General features: G+C 50.8%; 1 protein-coding gene across 4 annotated transcripts in view; it reads left to right on the top strand.

Annotated features, from left to right (window-relative positions):
- FOXO3 (forkhead box O3) overlaps positions 1 to 19,883 on the top strand; it is a 105,994-nt gene that overhangs the window by 69,195 nt on the left and 16,916 nt on the right. For 3 of the 4 annotated variants that reach the window (XM_037012262.2, XM_073220826.1, XM_073220825.1), the window contains one exon: positions 18,379 to 19,807. In XM_037012262.2, the coding sequence (XP_036868157.2) occupies positions 18,379 to 19,773 (1,395 nt within the window). In that variant the 3' untranslated portion in view covers positions 19,774 to 19,807. Of the gene's footprint in view, positions 1 to 13,450; positions 13,600 to 18,378; positions 19,808 to 19,883 lie in introns of those variants that run through there. The other variant, XM_073220827.1, reaches the window with a different exon arrangement.

The following is a 19,883-nucleotide window of genomic DNA, read 5'->3' as shown; positions in this document are numbered from 1 at the left end:
GTGGCGGGCGCCTGCCGTTCAGCGCGGTCTTGCCGGAACCGACCTGCAGAGTCAGGCCCGGGAGCGGGAGACGGAAGGGCCGACTTCCGGGACGAGACCAGCCGCGCTTGCCCCGCGGGTCATCTCAGGTCCAGATGGTCTTGGGTCTCTCTCAGTGATGAACAGTGTGAAAGGAGGCCGGGAATTGCCAAGGCGAGTGTCCCGGGCTGCACCAGCCCGCAGAGTCATCCTTTTCCGAAGATGGAAGATGGGAGGCCAAGCCTGTGGCCGGCCTGCCCGTAGGGCCTGCGCGTGGGATCTTGTGCCTCGTCACGTGCGCTCTGCTGGGACCGGCCTGCTGGGAACAGCCCCTGCCGACAGGCCCCGGTCCTGCCCCCCCAGCCCCCCCACGCCCCGGTCCTGTCCCCAGGCCCTCGCCGCTCTGTGTTTGCGGTCTGGCGCCAGACCTCCGGAGTTCAAATCCGGGATCCTCCGGAACCCCAGGGCTGTGGTTTTTGGCAGATTTCTTTAAGCTTCAGTGTGCGCATCTGAAACGGGGGCAACACTCCCCCCATTTTAGTGGTAGTGACGTAGTGGTATTACCGTCGTCGGCACAGCGCCCGCGCGCCGGCGCCCCGTCCGTGTGGGCGTGTTTGTCACCCGGGGAGACCTCGCTGGCGCCCCTCCGGCGTCCGCCCCCGCCCCCAGCAGCGACTGCGCCTCGGGACCCCGCCGGCCGCCCCTGGGTTCCCCGGCTCGGGCCCGCCTTCCCCCGGCCTCGTGGGGCGGGATTTCGGGGAGCGCGTCGCTGCCCGACTCCCCCCCTCCGGGCGGGCCCTTCCGCCCCGCGGCCCAGCCCCCGGGCCCTCCGCTCGGTCTGAGGTCCGTCCTCGCCACCCTGTTGTTTTCTTTCAGAGCACTTTTCACAATTCTTAATTCCGTACGTATTTGTGTTAACGTCTGTCCCTTACTTCTCCCTCACGCTACAAAATCGTGAAATTCACGAGTAAAACCAAACTCTGCCCGCTCGTATTTGTACGCCGCTCTGTGCGCGGTTCCCGCACCACCTCCGCGGCTGCAGCCCCGAGTCCCGGGGAGCCTGGGGAGCCCGGGGGCAGCGCTGCCCCCTGTCGCTGCCCCTTCCACCCCCTGCTGGCCTGCATCCACCCGCTGTTCCGGGGGACTGTGCCGCTTCCCCTACACCTTCAGGCCGTAGGCTCCTCAGAGTTCATGCCCAGGGGGCTAAAGGAAGCATGGGGCCAGTTCCCGGGGAGCAGCCGTCTGGACGGAGCGTGCAGGGAGGGCGGTTGCTTGAATCCCTAAGCAGAAGGGAATTGGAACTTAATGTAGAGCATTTATGCCTAAGGACAAAATATTAGTAAACTTAAAATCCCTTTCCAGAATAGCTATCAGTTCATTAAACATTTGGGATCTGGAGTTTTTTTCCCTTTTAAAGTTCCCTTCAGTGTGGTTGTAGTTTAATGATATTACAGACTGTGGAGTGCCCGGCCCTGTGGTAGAATTTTCACGGGAGACCCCAAAGAATTTGATAGTGCTGCCCAGTGAATGGCCTTGCCTCCCGGCAAGGGTGTTGATATCACAAGCGCCATTTCAGAGCCAGGACTTTACAGGTTTATTTATGAAGTGCCAGGAGTAGATTCAATAGCATATCAAGAAAGGGTTAAAAGATGTTGAAAGGGACAGTGCAAACATTTAAAAATAAACCCTCTTCTTCCCACACAGGCTTAGAGAGTAGCTATGTAGTATTTATGTGTGTAAGGTAACAGTTACCAATTAACCATCTTCCCTCTGAGTAAATTGCCCACCTTTTCTTATTCTCCTGAGATGGCCCCGTTTTCACTACCAGTCAATGACTTAAAGCCAGCAAGAACATACATAATAACTAGGATACTCAGGGCTTTTCTGTCAGCATTTTCTTTCTTACGTATTGATGAAACTAGGCAGCATAGTTAAACATTTGTCATTCTACCCTGTTAATAGGCTTTCATAGACACAGCTTTCAATATTGAGACTTTAGACATGAAAAATGAAGATAATTGTACAGTATTTTAGTGTACTGAAGTTTCTACTTTTGGATAGCATTCATTATGCAGAATATTGGAATAGTATTATGACAGATTTCTTCATCTACTTACTTCCTGGTTTTTGATGACTCCTTTTAGGGGAGGATGACTGACCACAGTTGGGTTCAGGGGGAGTATAGGATTTTTTAATACTCTTCCTGGATGCTACCCCACAATGTTCATATATAAGACCATGGCTTTTCTTATTGGGTAGCATTTTTATCTTTTGGATTTGATGCTCTGTGCCTAAGTGGAGATTGGTATTACCAGTAACTGTCTGCCTTTCCATTCATTTCATATTGCTCCTCAGTCAGAAGAGCAGAAGCCTTTGTCTAAGTTACAACATTGTGGTATGTTCTAGATGGTTTTTGCTCACTGGCTATTGATGTTATTTCTGACAGTTTTGTATAAATTGTTGCTAAGGCAGTAGCCCAGGCATAATTCCCATGATTGGTAGAAATAGTCTTATATATTATGTTAACATAAAATTAATTCCTAGAAGTTAAGACCATCTGTCTCTCCAAGCCATCTTTATCACAGTTCATTTTTATGTCTTGAATTCCCCCAAATGCTCTTTCTTTTGAAATCCAAGTTGCCTAAAACAAGAAGTAAGAGCCACATCATAATACAGTCTCTTCACTTGCAAATATGCTGAGTCCCTATCCTTAGTGGTTCGCACATCATAACTTCTAAAAATTGGAGGCCAGGAGGATCACTGCTCCCCCACCAGCTTGTAACCTTGGAGGAAAACAGTGTCCACATATCCACAGTCCCTCTCTGGAGTGCGCCTCTGAAGAGCCTGGTAACACGTACATTAAGGCTGGTGGGAGCCGGACACAGAAAGGGCTTTCTTGCTAGGTATTTCTGTGGCATTATTTATTTGATGAGATTAGAAACCCTTAGTTACCATTATTAATACCTGGAATTTTGTAATTAACTCTTTTCTGTTAACAAGGTAACATGCAAAAGTTGAGAGAGAGAGAGCGCGCGAGTGTGTGTGTGTGTGTGTGTGTGTGTGTGTGTGTGTGTGTACACGGATAACACTTGCAGAAGGTTGTATCAATAAGAGTAATTCATAAAAACAGAGTTCCTAGTTCTATCAGTTAGGATTAGGTTTGGCTGTGTATAATAGAAAACCCGAACTTAATTGTGAGTTGCTTTCAGTAAAGAGTCTAGAGCTGATGTGCCCACTCTAAGACGTGGTTGAGGATCAGGCCCCTCATACTCTTGTCTCACTGTGGCAGGTGTTTTTCATGGGCCACCTAGATGTAGGCCAGCCAAGGAAGAGAGGCAGGACAGAAGGGACCGTGTCTCGCCTGAGTCAGCTGCCTTTAAACAGGCCTCCTCAAGGTTCCTTGGGTCACCCGAGGACACACGGTCAGCCAGAACGAAGTCACAGGCCCACATCCAACTTGGAGGAGGGCTGGGGAATGTAGGCCCCTCTTTCTGAAAACCAGCATTCTGTTGTCAAGGAAGAGGAGTGGCGTGTTTACACAAAGTCAGAAGTTGTGTATGTTTTTAGCATCAGTATATAATAGACCTAAAAAAAAATTTGCACTCACTTAATACTTTTGCCAATCATTCCACATGTTTAAAGAAGTCCTGAATCTTGATTAAAAATAAAATGTTCTCTTCTACTGTATTTGAATTGGTGTCATCTACTGGAAGCATGGGTGTGATTTATAATAAAATTAAGAATATCCACAGTTTAAACTTATGTATGCTTCATAAGTTTAAGGCAGATCATTTATTTAATCTGATATTTTATTAACTGTGTATCTACTGTTACTTCTAATGCTAAAGGTAGATTTCCTAGGAGATGGCAAGCCTGGGAAAAGAGAGCATCTACCTCTTTCATGCTGGACTTCCGGGATTGTATTGCAGATGAGAACTTTAGTTCAAAAGAGAAAGGGGGGATTCATTCATCCTTTGAAGAACACGTACAGAGTCTTCTGTGTGTCAGGTATCTTCAGCATAGAAAAATAGATGTAGTTGTGTTTTCTTTTGCTATTTAATATTTAACTCTTCCCTGTGTGAACTTATAGGACTTCTCCTTATTTTTATGTACCTTTTCCCTCCCAAGAAATATTTTAACAATCATCACTAAACATAGGACCACATAAAAGAGACTTGTCAGGAAGGACAGAAAAGCCATTTTTAAATGTCCAAGTGGTATCTAAATTGTAAGCCTCTATTTTTTTCTATTTTTAGACTGCATATATGGATTTAAGTAGACCAAACTGTTTACTATAGTAAGAATACTTCACTGAAGCTTAAATTGGCATGTTCTTAAATGATGGCTTTTGCCAAATTCTTTTGGCAGCTGCTCTAGACTGACTAAAAGCACTAAAAATTGATTACTGATAAGTTGTTGCTAATAACTCCTTTTTCATGGAGCGCTGGCCAGCGGGCCCTGCCGTTGGCATTGTGTTAGTGTCTGGAGTACCTGGGTGGGGACCTGCTGCCCAGGTGGAATGAGCTGACTGGAATTTACTCTGGATGCCTGCGTTCTTTTCCATGAATGTCCACAAATAGCATCACAACAAATTAGCGTAATTTTCTGATTAATGTAAAGAGTAACCAAAGAAAGCTTGTTATGTTTCGTAGCCAAAATACCACACCATGTCAGTAGAGTAGAACTGCTGGCCCATTTCATAGCCCTCTAATTGATCATTATTTCTCAAAGGGCACATTATTTGGTCATGTGGCAGGAGTCCAGTATCATTCCAGAGGCACTGGACCTGTAGGTGCATGAGAACATTCTAGTAAATCTATGCCTCCTGTTGCCAAGAAGAGAGAAGTAGGCTGTCCAAGAGGAAGGGGGAGGGAAAAGAAAATACCAATTTTCTATGTACCAGAACATGCCTGGCTTAAATCAGCTAGTTAAAAACCTGTAGAGCATGAAATCTTATACGGTTTTCTTATTTCATAGTAGAGGCTCCTGATTCATATTTAATAAACTGGAAAATTAACTCTCTTGGAAACTTGGAGAGAGTATGTAAAAGTGTACGTGCATGCGTTTGCTCTTGGTTCACGGGAATCGCCTGGTCTGCCTTCCTCTCTGCAGGTGTAAAGCTGCTAAGCACTGTCAGAGGAATGAAGAAAATGTATGTGGGAGAGAGAATGGGAGGAGGCGGGAACCAGCTTCTACATGTATTACATGTTGCAAAGACAGTCACTGTGTCGAGGAGAAGGACCTGGGGACATTTCCATCAGGGTTAGGTTTGGCGTAGGGCACTAAGGAGAAGTCCTCCTCTCTGAGAAAAGCCCAGGACTCCGGAATGGAGATCTGGGCCCTGTGGAAACCGAGCCGACGTTACCTAGGGGATGCTGTGCGGCGGGGCTGGCAGTTGTCAGCAGGATGGAGAGGGCAGACCTAACGTGCTCTGCTCTTGCATCCGGTGGAGGAAAGCAGGACAGACAGACCTTAAATCTGCTGCCTCGGCCCTGCTCTTCATGAGCAAACCGACATTGAGCAACAGCTGAGAAAGGCAGTGACTGTTGCGGATGGAATACTGCCAAGTAACTGCAGGGGGTTTCTCTGGTTTCCCCCACTCTGTCCCATTTTATTAATTTTTTTTTCCCATAAAGCCTTTTCAGCAAAGCCAGGCAGAACATTCAAAATGCTGGAGCCAATTATGTCTGCCTCTCTTACTTGTGACCTTATTCCCCCCCTCCTTTATCCCATTATCTTGTGTCCCTTCTACTTATGAAGGGGAGAGAAGAAAGGGGGCTAGAGGTGAATCACCTAGCTGCACCTTTGCAGTTAAGGGAATGTCAGCAGTTTGTAAGCTGAAGCAGTGGACTGTCAAGAGCTGCCAGGGTCCGAGATGTGACCCGACCAGCCACGAGACATGGGTCAAGGGCAGAGGAACTTGTTCCTCATCGTGGCAGGGCAGGTGGCCTGCCCAGCAGCTGATTTTGCATCACTTCCCTCTTTGCCTTCAAGTCCCACGGGAGTGACACTGCTGGGCTCAGGCTGATGCTTGCACAAGCAGTGCTTCCTGTAAATGGGAGAGGGATGCCCGGTTCAGGGACCCTAAGTCATTTATCATGGGCACTGAAAGCATTCTTTGCTCTGGAGGGAGACACTGGCACTGTGTTCAAGGCTGTGCACTGCGATATGCAGATGTCCTGAAAGGCGGTCCTGAGCAGAGGCCGTCAGCGCTCCGCTGCGAGACGTGGAGGTGCATCTGTTGGCCTTACAAGAGGCTTGTGTAACTTCTGTTTCCAGCCACAAATGAACTTCAGGACTCGGCTGTCTCTTACTTGGGAGGATGCTGAGGTCATGGCTGACGAAAGAACCCAGTGAACTTGTTTCTGGAGAAATAGCTGACACAGGGAAGGATGGTTCAATGCGTTGCCTCAGTGAGGGGGACGTGTGTCCCTGAAGCTCCCTTTGAACCTGGAAGTGGCTCAGCAGCAGCTTTTCTGTGTGTTTCCGCCCTTGTCTCAATGTGAAGGGAGTGCTCTCAGTGGCCCCTCTACGCACAATGAGTTTATGCTTTAGGCAACAGCCTGGTGCCTTGTTATGCTGTGAACTCACACACATTTCCTATTAGCAAACAAACAACCTGACTAAAGAGAAAGAGTTGGAAACTTGAGGAAGCCCAGATGAGATGATGGGTTCCAGGAAGTGGGGGAGAAAACCAAAGGGCAAAACCTGCCAAATCCGACCCACCCGAAGGGGCGGCCACGAGGCCGGGGGTCGAGCATCCCCAGGAGTGGGCTCGGGAGCGCTGACACCTGCTGGCTGAGGGTCGGACTCACCCCCCACTCCCGACCACGCTCATCTCTCTTACATGACGCTCTTTCCGGTTAACATCCTCCTGCCCTTGGGTGGTAGATGGCACAATGCCTCTGCTTGCGTTTCCAGCCAAGCTCACCTACCAGTGTGCATGAAGTAGAACCTGGAATACATCAGCACCGAGCCGCTGCCTTCCTGTCAGGGCCTGTAGGAAAGCTGTGGCTTACGCACACTGAACCTGCTTCGTTCATCAGAGTCTGGGGGTTAGTGCTCATACTAACTTACACATTTGGGAACTTCCTGGAGTTTAAGTTAAAAGGCACTGATATCTGAATAGCTGAGTGGTTTTTGGCTTTGAGTGCCTGGTTCTTTAGTCAGTGGAAATGTCCTCTCCTTTCCTTATTTGATCATTGTATGTGGACTTTTGAGCTGTCTGGGGCCCATCAGTGTGTGTGATTGGCACCCGGGAGTGTCCTGAAATAAATATTTGGTTCACTCGGTATTTAGCAATATCATTACATTGGTCAACAGCCACTTTTGCATCCTGTGGTTTTAAACAAGAAGAAATCTTGCAAAATGAGTACAGTGAAATGCTGCACATGCAGGTGAGCTTATAGGGTTAGAGGAAGCAGTTCTCCTCCTGAGAAGGAGAAAGGAGGCTCCGTCTGAGACGTGTCTCCCCGGCTGCGGAGGGAGAAGGCACTGGAGGGCCTGCGCCACTCGGAGATCTGACTGTGCTCTTCGTTTCCACACAGCACCCCCGGCTGCCTGGTCGCAGAGCCAACACAAGACGCTCTGCTGTGTGGCGCGTGCTTTCTTTCTCTGCTGCTTTCACCAGTACAACTCTGGGTTTTGGTAACTTAGGAGAATCAACACTGACACTTGGAAGACAGCCTGCTTCCAGATGCAGACGTATTTGTCGGAAACCCTCCCCCAAACCTCTGCTTTGCCTGAGCTGAAAACTGTGCTTCTGCCCCTCCCAGTCTTCCCAGGGCGCGGGCCTACACGTGGCTGTGGGCTGCGCCCGCACGTTGGCATGTATTTCAGAGCTACCGAAAGGACAAGACAGAAAGAACCGTTTTTCTGAGCTATAACACCTGAAGAGCTAGAAGCAGTCATGTTTGTATGTGTGATGCTAAAAGCCAGTGAATTTCATGTGAAGGAAGGGATTGTAAGCAAAGAACAGAAAAGTAGTTTTCATGGATTTCAGATGTCAAACTCTTGAGCTGTTTAAGTCTCCCACTCAGCACCTACATGCCCATCCCTGTTCTCTGCTTGTACACCAGTGATTTCTGTTGGGTTTGATGCCAGAAGACAAGTAACACAATAGCATGCATGTGCAGCCTTAAAGCAGCTTTCTACCAGAGTTTTTGATTGAGGTTAAACAGAAGTATCCTGATCAGGCTGTCAGTTGGCAGGCAAAAGGCCATATTTTAAAATCTACAGTAGTTTTAAAGCAAGCTAATCTGTTCTGGCTCAGTAGTAAACTAATTGCATGTTTTAAGTCATACAGAACTGAGTCCCTGCTTCAGTTTAAGCCTTGTAATGGCAAGATCAGGACAAAGCAGACATTTGCTGATGCCTCTGACTTGAGGACCCCCAGAGCGTGGTGCCAGCCGCTGGGAGGCCTGAGCAGGTCTGCCAGGGACCGCCAGGTAGTACTGGTTTGACTCAGTCATGATCACTGCTCCCTGAGCGCAGACGCCACCAGGCACGCTGCTGACAAAACCCTGGTTACTTACCAGTGTGTGTGGTCTTTCCCTAAAAGTGGTGACCCCAGGTCAGGTCAGAACACTCCAGTAGTGTCCCTCTTGGAGTGCATCTGACGTAAATGGTGTCATTTCCAAGAATGATCCCGTCCCAACAAGGCTTGCTCCATGGCTAGTCATCTTTCTACCTTCTCCCTCCCTTTCTGAATACTGGGGACCATGTACAGAAACCTAGAGAGGGGAGCATCTAGCTCAGTAATAGGTCTCTGTAGTCCTTAAAGCCTCAGGTTCCTTGGCCACCTGGCAGCGGGGCCCCTCTCCGCACTCAGTTGGGTGACTTCTGAGGGGAAGACACAGCGCCCTGGTGAGCCTCTCTTTTGGAGTCAGGCTCAGGAGTCGGCAGGCAGCCTGATTCCTACCACCACCACCTACCAGACAAGTCACTGAGCTTTTCTGCACCTTGGTGCCCTTAGGTTTGTCATGAAAATAAAATGAGCTTAGACTTTGCCAAGCACAGGCACCAGATGCGTGGAGTCCCTTCAGATTGCAGGTGAAGTAGACTATGGTGGATTTTTTTTGTTCCCTATGTGCTTGTTTAGAGGAGACTTGGAACCAGAGTATGTTATCTGTGACTCTGCGTATGTCTCTGGGGCTCTGGGCCGACTGCATCACCCAGTGGCGGGGTGGGGGGCGGGGGTAGGGCCCGTGGCATCTCCAGCCACGTGGGGAGTCCGCTCCTCACTCTGGCCGAGTCTGACCACTCCGCCAAGCCTTTGCCCCCCCCCCGAGTAGCCTGCATGCTAGCCTTTTGCCCTTCTTACCATCCATTATTATAGAGAAACTAAGCCTAATTATTAGACTGCATTGTCTTGTGTTTGGAAATTGGGTTGTGTAATTGAAGTTAATACCCAAGGGTGAGACTTACCAACTTTAAAACAACCTAGATGCTAAATCATTTTACAGTGGGTGCTTGCCTCAGTCTTCACTCATGTGAAGGTGATTGATGGGCTCATGTTTATAATGTTTCATCTGAAAGTATAACTCAGGTTGATTTTGTGGTTGCTGCCCCCTTCCCACTAAATTCATTGATCAAACAGACATTTTCTGAGTGCCCACTATGTACAGGCCCCGCACTAGGTGCTAAAGCTGTAATAAAATGTGGCATCTGGTTATTAAGAGTTCAGCATGTGTTAGAGGACACAGACATCTGTTCCTCAAGTCATTAAACAAGGTGGACTGAAGATGGATGGACGGATGGATGGGTGGACAGATGGTAGACATGACCCATTTTTGTGCTCCCTACACTTCATGCCTTCCTGCTGGTACTGGCGGTGGTCCTGGGAGGTGTTGCTGTCCCACCCGTGGACGAGGAGCTCTGGGGGCCTCGGCGTGGCCGCCGCTTGCTAGCTGCTTGCTTTCCCATCTCCCTGGGCTTCTTTCGTGACAGAGCCGGGGCTGCGCATTCCCGGTGGGCACCTCGGCCCTCTCCGTGCTCCCCAGTGCCACTTTCTACTGGACTTCCTGCCCTGACCACTTAGTGATGTCACGAAAGTGATTAACTCTCGGATGCATTCCTGAAATCTGTTGTGTATTTCCAATGCCCTTTTATTCTCTCCATTTCCACCCACGGTAAGTTTTCAAACTGGAAAAACTTGCAGCATTTTTTTCGTTTACGTGAAATCATGTTACTAATGAAACTACTTCTGTGCTGCTTTGTTCTACTCTGCAGCCAGCCTCAGCTCTCTGCCCTCTGAGGAGGCATCCATTCCGTGGGGCCAGGCGAGTGTGCTGGGAAAAGGGGGTCCGCTCGGTGTGTGTGCAGCCCGCTGCGGCGGGGAGACAGCCTCAGTGACCCAGGGGCGAAGCTCGGAGGAACAGCAGGGACGGCCCAGTGCTGTAACTTCAGCCGCCTTCTGGGGACTGCCGCCTCCTCCGCGTGGGGCAGGCCGGCCGGGAGGGGCAGGGCGCCGGGCGGCGTGAGCGGGGCTGCGAGGCTGCCAGGGTTCTCTGTGTGCCGGAAGTGCAGGTTTGGCTGTGAGGAACGGAATGTTCCCTCCTGCCCTCCAAGAGCCGACACAGCTGTGGAAGGCCTTGAACAGAAGCTTGCTAAATGAAAAAAATAGATAGGAAAGTCAACCCCACACTAGAAGGCTGGTGGCAGCCATCTTTTCGTGCTGAGAGAACTCCGTCCCCGCCTGGGATTCCCGCCCCGGTGGGGGACAGGGTAGCCCCCCTCTTCTCAGAGAGCCTCCCGCCTCGTTCGGTCGGGTAGGAAGTCGGTTTGTCATGCTGATCACCAGGTTACTCTTCCGCCCGAGAAGGGCCAGAACCTGCCGCTCTCTGCATGAAAACCTGAAACAATCTTAGTTTTCAAGGTAGGGCTCTGGGTGGAGGATTATTGTCAGCGAATTTACCGGAAATCTATGTTCTAGATGGAAATTTAATCCTTCAGCCAAGTTCCCGACAACATTTATTTCAGAACATCATCTTTTTAAAATAAGTCCCTTAATAGTTTAAACTTGCAGTGTTGCAGACAAGAGTGAGAGCAGCGCTGGCCTGGAGCTCGTCTTACGCCTCAGGGCGGTTGTGCAATCCTTTATGTGAATGTTTATTTCAGTTTTCTTCTCAGTCTGAAAGGCGTTTGGGGCTGCTACAGCTGGTATGCCATATAGTCAGAAATAACTGTTTCTGATTCCCAGTTTTATGCTATCAAACTTTCTGTACTTGCGTTTGAACAGGAGGTTAGCCTCAAAATAGATAAAATGTGGTGGACGAGTGTAAGCCAGCTAACACCTAGTCTCCAGCAAACGTCTCGAGAGGACCGGCCCCCCCCCTTCGGCCTCCTGTGTGCTCCTGGCCCTCTGCAGCGTCCACCCGGAGGCCTCTGCACGAACCGTGGTCATGTGGTGTTGTGCACAGTTGAGGAGTGAGAATCCATATGCAGTCGTTATCCTTGAAGCTGTCTGCGTGTGTGCATTGCTTCTCAGGGAAATTCATCAAGTAATACTTTGCTGTACTAACAATGGAAGCTAGTAGGTACCCTGGCACTGGGTGTGGCATTTTCAGTGGTTATTTTTACGTGATCTGCCTCTTTGCATTTTGCTTGAAGGGCAGTCAGTGGAAGCAGTCGTGTGAGATGGCACGCCAGTCCAGGAGCTCCCGGAAGGCACAGGGAGCGCTTACTGCCCCAGCTCAGCCTTTCGTTCAGCCTGTGCCAGTTCATAGTTCTGTGACAGTCCACACGCCCCCTTTTCTGTCCAGGCCTAACCGTGCAGGTGGAGAAGTGGCACAGAGGGGAATGAGCTGACTGTCCACAGGCTGTGCAAGGTCAAGGACCCTCCCCGCTCTCCCTGCCTCCTTTTTTTAAGGAAAATGATATATGGACCCATTGACTTGAAAAATTGTTCCAGTTCTCCATTTCACTGTGCACATATAACCCCAGAATTAATGTGACCCCAGTTCTCATCTTCTAAATGGTGGAAGCTTGGATTTAAAGTGACTTTATCAATTGTGTTGTGTCACCAGGTGTGGGAAGACTAGGAGTCATTGGGTTGGACTCAGGGTCTCAGTCGGTAGGAATGTAAGGGGGAGACCCCAGGGATCCGCAGCTCTAAGTGCACATCAGAACACCTGGGGAGCTTTACCCACAGCAGGTGAGGCAGGACCTCTAGAAGTGGGCTGTGAGTGTGTGAACTCTGCCCAAGTAGTTCTCACGGGTGGCTTGTGGGGCAAGGGAGAACTCATACTTAAGGGACATGAGGGCCTTGTCCAGATGCCTTGGAAAAAGCCTGTCATAAACTACAGGCAGCGTCCCCAGCCCCTCCTGAAGCTTGTCTGCTGTTTCTATGCTGTGCACACAGTACCCTGGGTCGCCCCATGCCTCGTGGCTTCCGTGGGCTTGTCACAAGACCTCCATCATGGACGGTCGAGCAGAGGAGGGTATTAGAATTCAGGTGCTTGGCTGCCTCATTCCAAGTTGTCAGTACCCATGAGTCAGAGCAGTGGGACCTGCTTGGAATGCTGGCTCTGTGACCAGGGTGGGTAAGTACTAGATTTACAGACAGGCCTGTGTGGATTACACCCACTAAAGTTCCTTGTAAGGACCAGGGAGATGCCTGCAATCTGCCTTTGGAAAGCAGTGGGTCTGGCTTGGGAGCTGACAGCCAGAAGTCTCATTCTACTACTTTTGGGACAGAAAAAGTGTGTGTGCGGGGGTGTCTTTAGAAAAAAGAGGGTGGGGGCCAGGGCCTTTAAGAGTTAAACTACACAACTCCCTTTTTCTTTTTAAAGTCAGTGGGTCCCTTGTTGCCTTCGCTGAGAAAGATAAATTGATGCCACATGTTGCTTCCAGACAAAACTCTCTCTGTGTTCCTGGGGAAGCACATGCAGCTGGTGTCTGGGTTGGTGGGCCGTCTCCGCAAGGTAAACAGGGCAGGAGCGGACATAGGGTACAGCCATTAGGACATTACCAGTACTCCTGATTGGCACAGCACCTCTGGAATACTTTGAAGAGTTTGAAATCTTTTCCTGGAAGAAGCCACCCTCTTGCCTTTTGGCTTAAAGTATATGATGCACGGAACACAGCAAGTGAGCATCTGTGATGTCACTGCTTCCGTCTGGAGGGCCCGACTGTTGAGAGCCTCTTTTGTGCTTGGCACTCCAACGAGTGCTGTGTGTGCGTGATTTCATTTAATCTTCCCAAAGGCCCTGGACTTAGCCAGAGAGGATGTTTTGTCCTCCTTATATGAAAGGGGCAACTGAGGTTAAGTTGATTGCCCAAGGTCACTGGGCAGGTGCCAGGGCCAGGATTCCAGCGGGGCCCTGGTCGGCATCACAGCTGTGGCCTGACTTCAGCATCACGCTGCCTCTCTCCATTGGCTTGTGTGAATCACCCACTTTGTCAGGAATGGGAGAATACTTGTTCATTCCAGGCAGCTTCTCTCCCACACCAAGTCTGATCTGTTTGGGGTCCGTCTGTCTGTTGGTGTATATGTAGTGAGGGTGTGCACTTGAGCACCACCAATAAATGTATCTTACTATAGAAGTGCCTTCAGTATACAAGAATAATTCCCTGGCTCTGGTGAGTATGCTTCTCTTTCAGCTCATTTCTTCGAGGAAGGCCAGGCAAAGGGATTGTCACCCTGTGGCCACCCTGCGCAGTCACTGCCCCTCTACCTCCACACACGCCTTCACACACCTCCGTGAAGGATTCGGCCACTGGCTGCCACTGCAGCCATGCAGGACACAGGCTGCCAGCTGGCCTTAATCAACGACACCCAAAGCCTTTCTGCCCCAGTACCGGGCCTCGCAGGGTGAATCTTTTGTAAAAGAGAAGATTGTCATGAAATGAGGCAGAGAGAAGAGCGGCATAAAGCAGACCGAGAGTGAGCCCGCCTCTGCTCTCCCTCAGACCCGCGGTCAGGGCCGCCTTGGGGTTTCCTGAATCTTGGGGCGCACATTGAAGAAAGCTGGCATATGAGTCCCCAGTGCTGAAGTTCTTCCTTTGGTCCATTGTGTCCGGATTTCTTGGTGGATTTAAACAACCAGAACTATTCACCTGGTTTTGGGTTGGGCTTATAGGAGGTGGTTTGGCCTATTTAATAAGAAATTGTGATGACAGATGGCCAGAGTGCTGGTGGGAGGAGTCCTGGCTGGAAATACTCACCACATCTGCTCTGCCAGTTAAACTGGCCTGCCTCACGGGGTAGCTCAGGGTGTGTGCTTAGATTTAGATGAGAAACAGCACTCTACTCCTATCAAATCATTCCTCCTTTACCTTCACTCCTAATTCCCAAATTAATGTGAAATCTTAGAAATTTTGGCTATTTGGTATGATATACAAATTAGTGAGAAACCATAGAATATTTTTAATGGTAGTTTTATAGTTCAAAATACATTAGAAACTAGGATTTACAGACTCTTATATAGAGTTCTTTAAAGAACTTAACCTACAGATCGTAAGAGGATTTTGCCATTGGCTTATCTATTTTTGTAAATCCTACTTATTCCTGGGATTGAGGTGGGGGAGGAATGGTTTGAAATCTTAACAGAAATCCTATCACCATTAATTCTGTTGTCTGTATCAGAGAAGGTGTGGGGAAACATTGCAGTTCTGACATTTTAGCTGGCATTTACCTTTTCCTGCTTCACCAAAATTTAGGTAGAGAAACTAGTGATTGGAATCATGAGCTGCTCAGAAACCAGAATGCATTTCTGGCATCTGACTTTGCTAAGGCGAGGAGGCATTTGAGCTGGAAATGGACAGAGGGGCCCTATTCATTGGCCGTTGTCAAAATCCCACCTTCAGATCATGGATTTTGTAAGTGGAATTCTGGCCCGCTGTGTGACAGTGGCTGCAGAGACAGGGGGCTTCGCGGATGGTGGTGACACAGTTTGCTGTTTGTTGTCTCAGTAGTGTAACTGGAAAAACCTGAGTGCTGTGTAGGGAATACGCACTCTTCCGCTAATAACCCCTACAACCAGAGTCTAGCAGAGGCTGGACACCGACGTTAGCCACTCATTTAGGAGCTGGGTTGTGTTTTGGAGTGTAAGAGTCGTTACCTGGTCGGTGCGGGACCCAGGTCCTCACCTTAGAATGAGTGCTGCGGTGGTGGCCCCCTTAGTGAGGACACACACCCATGGGCTGCACAGCGAGCGAGGCTTTGCTTGTAGGGGTGCTCTTCTGGAAGACTTCTAAGTTGTGTTTTTTAATTTAAGGAAAGACCCACCAAATTATTACCCCTAACTCGTGCATAAAATTGCAGCAGTAATATTGTGCTTTTGTGTACTTCTGAGGTGTTCGCTTCTTTAAATGTTGGCACAGACGGGTTGAATGAGGTCTTCTAAATAACTTGGTGACAGTTGTGAAGGGTTGTGGTAGAAGCCTTGGATTGGAGTTCGGAAAACAAATTTGGTTGGGATTCCTACAGACAGTAGCTGGGTGACTTTGTATACATTATTTAACGTCTCTCAGCCTGAGCCTTCCTCTGTGGTGAAGATGCACGATGAGGAGTAGAGACAGGAGCCCAGAACCTATGGCCCAGGAGCAGACGGTGCCGTAGTCAGCAGGCCACCACTGCTTCACCCTCAGGGAACCTGGGCCCTCGCCCCTGTGGCTCTGGTCCTGGGGGGACTCCAGCCCTTCACCACATGCTCTTACAGAGGCTGAATTTCTGCCTCCAAATGGTAACCAGTTGTAGCTTGTAATTTTATAAATTGCACACATACATTGTTGGTGTGTAGAGCTGTAGTAATAGGTAGCCATTAGAGAATCCATATGGGACATTTTGGAGTTCTGTAAAGTGTTTCATGTTTCTCACAGTAGGTTTGGGATTGGTGAAACTAAAAATGCTCTGAAAAAATGTACCCTAAACAGTTTTTAAAGGAGAGATAACTGGATACTTCTGATAGGTCATTGTTAATTCTGGGTGTTGGTATGAACTCTGCAAAATCTAGAGCAAAGGGCTGGTCAGGGTGGGGATAATTTGGCTGGTGTCCACACTGGCCCCACTAGCTTCAGGACAGCCCCATTTTTTTCACCAAGAAGTTTGAGTTTAGTTTTTATTTAACCTATCTAGTACTCAGTAGTTGACTAGCCTTATACTTGCTTGCTCTTTGAACCCTGCAGAGTTGAGTTTTAAGAGCGTGTTTCATATCTATTTTATAGAGAAAGTGTTACTTTTTAAATAAGTCTACTTCTGAACCATTGGTAGAGGTGCCATTATTCTCTTTAAAATCGTAAGACTGAAAGGGAAGCAGGATGTAGTCTCCTGGGCAACATTTGTCTCGTCAGATACTCAGTGTGTCGCCTGTTTTCCTTCCTCACATGTCTGTATGACCATCGCGGAAATGCCGGCCCAGGGCCCGCGGTTGCTGATGCTCGTGGCCCAGCCTGAGCTGCAAGCCCTCTGCATGGGGACATGTACATGGGAAACAGGAGTTTGTGTCCTAACTTACGGTAAAATCCCACTGACTTTCGTGTTTTAAAAAAATTCTGGTAGAACACATGAATCTGTATCTTCTACATAAGTACAGGTGGTGATCTTGCCAATCTTTAAAGAACTGTGGTGACTTTAAGTATCATTGGTATTTAATATAGAGCATCAGGCGACAGCTTTTGTCTTTAACTTGCAAATAAAAACTCACCTGGCCTGCGGGAGCCATTCCAGATGTGGAGAATGGCACCCAGTGTCCTCTACTGCACACACGGACTGAGCAGGTTGGTGCGAGCCCGCGCCAGGCAGCGCGCTTCTCCCTCCCCCGGCCTCTGCTTTATAGTGGCAGGAGGAGCCCCTGGGGCGGGGGGCCTGATGTCGCATCTCCTGTAGGCCTCCCCATGTGGATGGGCGGTTCGGGTGTTGTTATGGCTACAGTGAAGATGGGAAGCAGAAGCTGTTGGGCGCAGATTAAATGACTTGCTCAGCATCACATGGTCGGTCAGTAACAGGCCTGGATCTGGGTCATCCTGTCCGTCCGGCCCATCTGCCAAGCCAGAGGAGAATTCTTGCAGGATGGGTGCCGTTGTTAGGGTTTTAAGGATATTTTGCCCTATTTCTTTTTCTCAGTAAACCTTTTAATATGGAATAGTTTCAGATTTACAGAAAAGTTGCAGAGCCTAGTACCGAGTTCTCATATACCCACATCGGGTCCTCCGTTGTTACGTCAGCTCGGGGCATTTGTCACGACTCTGAGCCAGTGTTGGTGTGTCATCACTAACTGATGCCCATACTTTCTTCAGCGTTCCCTCGTTCTTACCCCGTGTCACTGTGCCCCAGCAGCCTCCCCCCTGCCCAGCACACAGTGTCGTGTTTAGTCGCAGGCTTCGGTAGGTTCCTGTGGCTCTGACAGTTTTGAGGCACATTGCACAGGCATTTTTTAAACATCCCTTAATTGGAGTTTGTCTGATGATTTTCTCATGATCAGACTGAGGGTTTTGGAAGGAAGATCACAGAGCGAAGTGCCATTGTCGTGACCTCATAATAAGAGTACATGTTCTCAGACAGCATCAGACTCACAGACACTGAAAGGTGACGACTGGTCACCGAGGGGCACTGAGGGATGGTGGGCGGGGCAGGGGAGGGGCGCTGTTGAGCCGCCGTGATGTAGATCCGGTTTTTTAGAAGTACCTGTCGTCGCCTGGCTACCCCTCTCTATGTCGGCCCTGGTCGCTCGGATGATGTGGGGTTCTCCGCTGTGCGGTGACTTCCCCTGTTCTCCACTGTGCCCCTAGGACGGTTGGTGCCCTGCTGAGGCCACGCCGCCTGGAGAGGGAGGAGCTGTATAAATCACCTGGGATTTTTCTGAATCGGAGACTTGCCTACTTCTGTCAACTCAGCAAATAGTACCCCGGCATTTTTTCTTAGGCCCGTCAGGTGTGAAATCGTGCCAGGAGGAGCTGGAGTCGTAGAGAGGATAGGTCATGAATTCACACCGTTCTGAGTTCACTGACGTGTTTAAGAAAAGCAGCCTCTGTGCTAGTGGAGGAGGGGACCTTAAGAGAACAAAATAGCACCCCCAGGTGACGAATCACGCCGAGAGACCAAGGGAGGTTTGTTACGGAGAGCGGGGCCGTAAGCAGGAACTTCATTCTCTCAAACCCGGTTACAGGAGGACAAAACTTAGGAATTTGGGGAAAACAATGTCAGTGAGCTTATACATTCCCAGCATGCCCTGGATATGAAAGCATTTCTCACCTCCTAAATAGGACACTTCCCACTGACAAGGTCGTCAATAATTCCAAGCCAGGGAGGGTCATGCACGCGTGTCTTTTCTGTTAAGCCCCTGACCTGGCGGCGGCCCTGAGCCATGCCTGCTGGCCGCTCCCTGGGCTCACACTCTGCATTTCCCCCTCTCTCCGCAGAACTCCATCCGGCACAACCTGTCGCTGCACAGCCGCTTCATGCGCGTGCAGAACGAGGGCACCGGCAAGAGCTCGTGGTGGATCATCAACCCCGACGGCGGCAAGAGTGGCAAGGCCCCGCGGCGGCGCGCCGTGTCCATGGACAACAGCAACAGGTACGCCAAGAGCCGCGGCCGCGCCGCCAAGAAGAAGGCGGCGCTGCAGGCGGCCCCCGACGCGGCAGACGACAGCCCCGCTCAGCTCTCCAAGTGGCCCGGCAGCCCCGCGTCGCGCGGCGGCGACGAGCCGGACGCCTGGACGGACTTCCGCTCGCGCACCAACTCCAACGCCAGCACCGTGAGCGGCCGCCTGTCGCCCATCCTGGCGGGCGCCGAGCTGGACGACGCCGCGGATGAGGACGCGCCGCTGTCGCCCATGCTGTACGGCAGCCCCACCAGCCTGTCGCCGTCGGTGATCAAGCCGTGCGCCGTGGAGCTGCCGCGGCTCACCGATATGGCGGGCACCATGAACCTGAACGACGGGCTGGCCGACAGCCTCATGGACGGCCTGCTGGACACCATGGCCCTGCCAGCGGCACAGCCCGCGGCTGCGGCGCTGCTGCCGCGGAGCCCCGGCTTCCCCTACCAGGCCAAGGGTTCCGGCCTGGGCTCCCCGCCCGGCTCCTTCGGCGCCGCCGCGTTCGGGCCCTCGGCGCTCGCCTCCCTGCGCCAGTCTCCCATGCAGACCATCCAGGAGAACAAGCCAGCCACCTTCTCGTCCCTGCCGCACTACGGCGCCCAGACGCTCCAGGACCTGCTCACGTCCGACTCGCTCAGCCACAGCGACGTCATGATGACCCAGTCGGACCCGCTGATGTCCCAGGCCAGCAGCGCCGTGTCTGCCCAGAACTCGCGCCGGAGCGTGATGCTCCGCAGCGACCCGATGATGTCCTTTGCTGCCCAGCCTGCCCAGGGCAGTTTGGTCGGTCAGAACTTGCTCCACCACCAGCACCAAGCCCAGGGCGCGCTCAGTGGCAGCCGTGCCTTGTCAAATTCCGTCGGCGCCATGGGCCCGAGCGACTCCAGCAGCCTGGGGTCCGCCAAGCACCAGCAGTCTCCCGTCAGCCAGTCTATGCAAGCCCTCTCGGACTCCCTCTCAGGCCCCTCCCTGTACTCGGCCGGTGCAAACCTGCCCGTCATGGGCCACGAGAGGTTCCCCAGCGACCTGGACCTGGACATGTTCAACGGGAGCTTGGAGTGCGACATGGAGTCCATCATCCGCAGTGAGCTCATGGACGCGGACGGGCTGGATTTTAACTTTGACTCCCTCATCTCCACGCAAAACGTTGTTGGTCTGAGCGTGGGGACCTTCACTGGTGCTAAGCAGGCCTCATCTCAGAGCTGGGTGCCAGGCTGAAGGACCACTGAGGAAGGGGAAGTGGGCGAAGCAGGTCAGTGCGTGGCGCGGCGCCGCAGTGAGGACAGAGGGGCCGGCGGGGAAGGGGGAGGTGTGCAAGCAGGTCAGGG

The sequence above is a fragment of the Manis javanica genome, chromosome 13, assembly GCF_040802235.1.
Source record: "Manis javanica isolate MJ-LG chromosome 13, MJ_LKY, whole genome shotgun sequence".
NCBI lineage: Eukaryota > Metazoa > Chordata > Mammalia > Pholidota > Manidae > Manis > Manis javanica.
The sequence above is the reverse complement of the archived record's forward strand: the minus strand, read 5'-3'. Positions and strand labels throughout refer to the sequence as shown.